The 7,511-nt window shown below is 38.4% G+C and overlaps 1 protein-coding gene across 1 annotated transcript; it reads left to right on the top strand.

Annotated features, from left to right (window-relative positions):
* The first annotated feature begins 689 nt into the window (after positions 1-689).
* Positions 690-7,149, top strand: slc35a1 (solute carrier family 35 member A1). The gene is made up of 8 exons (XM_037751191.1): positions 690-885; positions 966-1,146; positions 2,707-2,866; positions 4,494-4,646; positions 4,814-4,880; positions 5,150-5,326; positions 5,405-5,539; positions 6,374-7,149. Exons 1-8 carry the CDS (start codon positions 876-878, stop codon positions 6,505-6,507), a joined length of 1,017 nt encoding a protein of 338 aa, XP_037607119.1. The 5' UTR covers positions 690-875; the 3' UTR covers positions 6,508-7,149.
* The last annotated feature ends 362 nt before the right edge of the window (positions 7,150-7,511 follow it).

The following is a 7,511-nucleotide window of genomic DNA, read 5'->3' as shown; positions in this document are numbered from 1 at the left end:
AAATTTTAAATTTTAAATTTTAAATTTTAAATTTTAAATTTTAAATTTTAAAATTTAAAATTTAAATTTTATTTATTTTAATTTTAATTTATTTTCAATTTAATTTTATTATTATTTTTTTTTTTTTTAATTTTAATCTTAATTTAAATCTTAATTTACAGTTTTTAATTTTAATTTTAATTTATCAGAGATCATGGCTCTGCTTGTAGCAGCCAAGCAGCAGCCCTCATATGCGCTTTTGCCAATTCTTCCAATCTGGATAAAAGGAGTGACATGATTGGTTGGCCATTTTCCATTCATTGTTATTTTATTTTTTTTATTTATTTTTAATTTTTATTAATTGTTTTAATTTTTAATTGTATATATCGTAGTAGTACTATATATATATATATATATATATATATATATATATATATATATATGAGTCTGGGGATGCTGACAAAGTAAGTGTTAAATCACCGTTATATAATTTTTTTTTTACAATTCCTAAGTAAAAAAAAGTGACCAAATAAGCAGATATAAGAATTATAAATAAGATCTCAAGAGAAAACATCTCAGATGATGATGATGATGATGATGATGATGATGATGAAATAACGGGATTTCGGGGTGCTAAAATCAAACGCACCCTTCCGTAAAGTCGCGCTGCATTCCGGGAAATGAAGTCCAGACGCAGCAGCAGTAGTAGGAGCAGGAGGAGGAACAGCAGTCTGAAACAGACTCAGTAACGTTTACTGATGTATATACTTAGCTCTCTAGTCGGGTAACATTCCTCCACCACTCCTCTGGATGTTGCGTGTTAGACTGAATGGCCTGTAAAGAGGGCAGGACTACAGACTTTCTCTCCTCTCGGACGGACATAAAGCAGAGAAACGATGGCCGTCGGTGAGTTCAACCAGCTAATACGAGCTAGCATGATGTCCGCCGTTAGATGTTGTTCACCTCCTGTCTGTGTCTTCCTCCAGAACATGTGAGCGTGTACTTCAAGCTGTACTGCCTGACGGTGATGACTCTGGTGGCGGCTACATACACAGTAGCTCTGCGGTACACCAGGACCATCACTACAGGAGAGCTGTACTTCTCCACCACTGCAGTCTGCATCACTGAGGTCATCAAACTCATACTGAGTCTGGGGATGCTCTCTAAGTAAGTCTGAAATCACTGTTACACACATTACCAAGTACAAAAGTGACCAAATAAGTAGATACAAGAATTGTTTATTTATGATTTTTTTTTGCACAATTTAAAACTATACAACATAACAAAAAAAATAAATAAAATATACAATGCAGGAAAAGGCTAAAAACCCACTGGGCTTATCTGAAGCCTCCACCTAGAGACAAGATTAATATAAAGAAATAATATGACTACATAATAGTGATAACAAAACAATTAGGACAATATATATATATAATAATAACAATACAGTAATTGTAGAATTATTCTTCTATTATAGAAGAATTATAAATAAGATCTCAAGAGAGACCATCTCAGCATAGAGGGAGGTAAACAGAAGGATGATGTGAAACACAGCAGTCCATGTGTATTTTGTAGGGCTGTCTATCCATTAAAACATTTAATCGCAAATTAATCACACATTTTGTATCTATCTATGTACCTTAAAGGGAGATTTGTCAAGTATTTAATACTCTTATCAACATGGGAGTGGGCAAATATGCAAATGTATTTATATATTTATTATTGGAAATTAACAACACAAAACAATGATAAATATTGTCCAGAAACCCTCACAGGTACTGCATTTAGCATAACAAATATGCTCAAATCATAACATGGCAAACTGCAGCCCAACAGGCAACAACAGCTGTCAGTGTGTCAGTGTGCTGACTTGACTATGACTTGCCCCAAACTGCATGTGATTATCATAAAGTGGGCATGTCTGTAAAGGGGAGACTCGTGGGTACCCATAGAACCCATTTTCATTCACATATCTGGAGGTCAGAGGTCAAGGGACCCCTTTGAAAATGGCCATGACAGTTTTTGGAGCGTTACTTAACCTCCTTTGTGACAAGCTGGTATGACATGGTTGGTAACAATGGATAGGTTTTTCCAGTTTCATATGATACCAGTATCTTCACTTTAGCTTTAAAACTGAGCCTGCAACAATCTAAAATTTGCAAGTTGCGTTAATGCGTTAAAGAAATTAGTGCCATTAAAACTAATTTGTGTAAATGCATTATTATTTTTAATAATGTATTATTATAGTGAATTAATTAATAATAATTATAATATTATGAATATATTAATATTAATTATAATAATAAATAATTCATTATTTTTTTAATTATTAATTATAGTCTAATGCACGTGAAAAAAAAATAATAATATAAGAATAAAATTCTAATCAAAAGCCAGGCTAAAGAGGTAAGTTTTAAATAGCCTATATCTTTTAAGATTACAGTTTCAGCTACTCTCAGATTTTCAGGAACTTACAGCAGCATCACTAGATGTATTGGTCATGAACCATGACAAAAATGTGGGTCAGACGGCCGGAGCTGCCTTCCTGGTTTGACAAGCATGTCAGACATGCACTCCTCTGTGCTTAAACACATGATGTCGATTAGAGAAGGAAACTCATGAACTATGATTCAACAACTTCCACAGGTGGAATTAATGTTTATTTAAGTGAATCATCTTTTTACAATCTTCTTCATCAGTCTGTTTTTTCTGTGTCTCCTCTCCCAGAGAAACAGGAAGCCCCACCAGACTGAAGAATGCTTTAGTGGAACATGTATTTTGCAGCCCGAAAGAGCTGCTGAAGCTGAGCGTGCCCTCGGTAGTGTACGCAGTTCAGAATAACATGGCCTTTCTTGCCTTGAGCAACCTCGATGCAGCCGTTTATCAGGTATGAAATGAAGCTTGTTTTTAATGATGTTCAAATGATATGCGCTCTTAATATAGTCACATGGTGTGGAGCGATTGTGTCTGTGCTGCACCCACTAACTTTATAATGTGGATTCTAAAAAGATACAGCAGAATATATACAGAGAATAATATGTATACACCAAACTGCTATTATTAGGTGTTCAATATTTTAAAAAACAGAAGTGAAACTCTTAACAAAGTTGCTAAATTCTCAACAAAACTATACAAACTTACCAAGTAGTTTGTCTACAGTACAGAAATCTCTCCTGACATTGCACAGAACTGGATGCAGGCTTATTGTTGAAGTGGTAGAGGTGAAGGAGAGCAGGTTGCTGTCAGCTGCTCCACAGTTTTGACCAGCTGTTTCTCATCACCCACACATCATGCACATACTCTGAGGGGAGGAGAGAGAGATCGGACGCATCAAAACAAATACGAACCAGGGTCATGACCGCACACTGTCTTTGCCAAATGATGTCATGCTGATAGCTGCACAAATACATAATATAAAACCACAACATGCATAATTATAAAGATTAAAAACATGCTTATGTCGACGTCATTTTCTGACATGGGTGAAGTCAAATATGTGACAGAGTTTAAGTGCTTCTGTCTTTGAGACCTGGGTGGAAACATATTGGACAAAGTGTAGCTTAGTTGGCAGAACAGTTGCGAGTACGACAGTCTATGCACCGATCTGATACCATAATTAACCAAGAAAATAATTAACTCGTTTAACCGGAAATCAATTCTTCTTCTTTGTTAATGTTTTCAAAGGGTTTAACCTGAGCCAGGCCATGCAACAAAGATCATATCACATCCATACATGGTCAGTAGTAAACAGCTGTTAAATATTAATAATAATAACTATATATTTTTTGACCACGCTGGTATCGGATCCGTGCTCGGTTTCAGTCGATACCACAAGTTTAAGTATCGGAATCGGTATCGGGAAGGAAAAAATGGTATTGAAACATCTCTAGTTGGCAGTTAGTCGAGTCAAATACAATGCAGCCATTTTCATTATTGACTAATCTGTTGATTATTTCTTTTATTAATCGCTTACTCGTTTAGTGCACGAAATGTCCAAATAATGTCTATTATATGTACCCAGAGCCAAAACTTAAGATATTCCAATTAAAACAGAGAAAAGCAGTAAAATCCTGACATTCGTAAAGCAGCAGGAGCCAGTGAATGTTTGGCTTTTTTGATTGATAAATGACTCCAACAATTCAAAGATCAGTTAGCAGAATTACTGTTGATTATTGTTACTGTTACTCGACTCATGGTTTCAGCATTAATAGACATGCTGGGGCACAAAAGCAGAAGCTCGCAGCCCACTTTGCTCTTTATTTTAGGGTAGAAAATGCAACAATATAAACACACATTTACGGAAACTAAATTTCCAATATAGAAATATTGATCCCCCTCAATGTCAAATGGGGAAAGTTGTGTGTAAACAGTGGCTATTCTCAGCAGTTCCCATAATATCTACAGTATGTGTGGAGCTGAATAGGAATGCTGCGTCCACCTTCCCTCTATTTAAATAGGTTTAAAAAAAAAAAAAATCAATAGTTTTTAGACCTGACTTGTGTTTTCCTGTGTAGGTGACATATCAGCTGAAGATCCCGTGCACGGCCTTGTGTACCGTCCTCATGCTGAACCGCTCTCTCAGCCGGCTGCAGTGGTTCTCCGTCTTCATGCTCTGCGGGGGCGTAACACTCGTCCAGTGGAGGCCTGCGGAGGCCACTAAAGTGCAGGTGGGGGGATGACATAAGATGAAATATAAACATTATAACCATCCTGATGACTCACTGAATTATAATCTATGTAATGTGACTCATGGATCTGGCTTTTTATTACCTGTATCTCCTCAAGCTGCAGTCTGTCTGGTGGCTCATGTCTCATTTCTTCTTCTTTTTTACAGATTGAGCAGAATCCTTTTGTCGGGTTCTGCGCCATCGCTATAGCTGTCCTTTGTTCTGGATTTGCAGGTAAAATCGGCAAAGGACTGTGTGGAAAATCACTTGTGGTGGTTCGTCCAATATTGATTTAGTGACCGCACACAATGCAAATACTTGAGTAGCTAAACAAACACTGTGCGTTCACCAGCCAAGTAAACACATGATGTGCGCGCTCAAACATGAAACCGACACCAACTGATTGTCTTATCTCATCACATCTTGTTTTTAACGTCATTTGAGATACCCATCACGAGTATTTACTTTGCACTGATAGTTTTGCGTCTACTTTCTGATTTAAGGTGTGTACTTTGAGAAGGTGTTGAAGAGCTCCGACACGTCTCTGTGGGTGAGAAACATCCAGATGTACCTGTCCGGCATCCTGGTCACCCTGATCGGTGTTTTCGTGACCGATGGCGAGAAGATCCTGGAGAAAGGTTTCTTCTTCGGTTACACACCCTGGGTGTACTTTGTAGTATGTAAGTACGACTTAACCTGAGGATGTTCTCCTGTTTATTTCACAGTATTTTAGCTGACGCTGCTCTTTGTGCTTCCAGTCTTGGCGAGCGTGGGCGGTCTGTACACGTCCGTGGTGGTGAAGTACACGGACAACATCATGAAGGGATTCTCTGCTGCCGCCGCCATCGTCATCTCAACCGTGGCGTCTGTCCTCTTGTTTGGACTACAGATAAGTGAGTTAGTTGCTCTAAACCACATTGTTGGAGTGTTTCTTGCTCTTCAGGCGAGGCGTGGCGATGTGTCTTATGATTGTCAAGTCTATTTTAGTTATATAGCCCAATATCACAAATTTGCCTCAAGCAAACAACCCCCTCTATCCTTAGCTTGTGGCTCGGGACTTGTATGTTTACACACTTTTAATTAAAGAAGCCTTTGTTTTAGATTGAAGTCACAAGCCGCATAACATTCAGCATAGTAGTAGTGTATCAGAATCATACAATGTGCTCATGCTGGCCACTACGCTAAGATACCGCAATCTGTCAAAGCATATTCAGAAATATGACTGCGGATTATTTTAAACAAAATCTTTATAAATCAATTTTCTTTTACAGTGTAAAGCCCTTATAGTGAGCAACCGCTTATTAGAGCTGCACAATTAATAATATATTTATCGCAGTCACGATTTTGTCTTCCCACAACTAAATGAACATGATCGGCTGTGATATTGACGTTTTAAAATGCGTGTTTCGCTCATAGAAAACTCCGCAAAAATCAAGATCGATCATGCTACAACTTTAACGTAATGCCCCCAAAGAGAAACTTTGCCGATCCTCAATCGGCTCTACAAATGTCAAATTAGATGGTAATTTGCATGAGAAGTGAAGAACAACAATTGGTTATAATAATCATCCTCTCATAGAGATCAATTTGACCCAGACAGACGTGATCACTGTAAGCGGTTTCCACTGTTCCACTTCCACTTTTCCCCAAACGTTACCATTCCACAAAATCCTTTTTTTTTTAATTATCAGAATGTCTCATTTAGCTTTTCTTTCCGTGTTGTGCAGCGATCTCGTTTGCCTCTGGAGCCCTCCTGGTGTGCGTCTCCATTTACCTTTACGGACTTCCAAAGCTAGACACGACAAAGCTGAGCCGGCTGGACGCAGACAAGGAAGCCAAACAGAAACTGATCACTGTGTGAGCCGCCGACCCGCAGCAGAGGAGTCTCTCTGGCTGGTGGACCAGGTCTGTGTTGGGTGGGGGGGGTTGGGGTGACCTTTTCTAGGGGACCTAACAGAGCCAAATGAACACTTGGTTGAGCTGTCTGTGTGTTCAATTCATCACATAGACGACAGCTTTTGATCCACGTTCATGTAGATTCAAGCAATCTTTCAGATGATATAAAGAAAAAAAACATTCGACCTAAAACTGACATTTATAGCTGCTTTTAAAGTTTGTAAATGATCCGAAGCAATCAGTTAAGTCATCTTCAGCCAAGCTGGAGCGATAATCAGCAACAGGACTTTGTTGCTCTTATTTTGAAGCCTCCATATATCTGTTCTAGGGGGCGTATAAATATCACAACTCTTTATCATGTAGTTGTTGTTTTTTTCAATCATTAATTAGTCTGTTTTACACTGTGCATTGTTAAGTGTCCATATCACATATTGTTGATTCTGAATGTGCCCAACTCACGGGAAAACATACTTGAAAGAAGGATGACGACCGACTGCATGTGTAGTTACGTATTCATAATATCATCTCTCCGGTGTCTTGAATCTTTTTGTATCACGTCTGTGTTGCATTCTGTTTTCATTAAAACTGAATGGGAATACAGTAAAAAGCGATGGCTTCTATTTCTGCTCAGCTTGTACGCAATCAATCCTATTTCAATTCATCGTTTAACTCCTCCCTCGAACAGCGATTGTCTAATAGCAACCGTAACTACGTACAGCAGGCCTGTCGAGCTTTGGATTCCTCCACACGAGCGACGATTGTCATTTAAAATATCTGGAGGGTAAGGAATGGATTAAACAGTGTTCATCTGCTCTAGTGTTAAGTTAAACTGTTACGTTATTTAAAGGTGCTAAATGCGAGATAGGGAGCATTTCTATTGCCTTTCAATGGCTCTCAACATGGCGACGGCTGAGCCGGCGGCTCGCAGCTCCCGGTGCTAACTGCACTAACAGTGTAAACAACAGCAAC

The sequence above is a fragment of the Sebastes umbrosus genome, chromosome 18 (genome assembly GCF_015220745.1).
Source record: "Sebastes umbrosus isolate fSebUmb1 chromosome 18, fSebUmb1.pri, whole genome shotgun sequence".
NCBI classification, from domain to species: Eukaryota; Metazoa; Chordata; class Actinopteri; order Perciformes; family Sebastidae; genus Sebastes; species Sebastes umbrosus.
Note: the sequence above shows the minus strand (reverse complement) of the source record. Positions and strands in the feature narration are given on the sequence as shown.

Excerpts from the sequence above, each read along its gene's own strand:
- slc35a1 (XM_037751191.1), top strand. Across the intron at positions 4,881-5,149 it reads CCTTTGTTCTGGATTTGCAG|GTGTGTACTTTGAGAAGGTG; the intron begins GTAAAATCGGCA and ends TTCTGATTTAAG. Across the intron at positions 5,327-5,404 it reads CTGGGTGTACTTTGTAGTAT|TCTTGGCGAGCGTGGGCGGT; the intron begins GTAAGTACGACT and ends TTGTGCTTCCAG.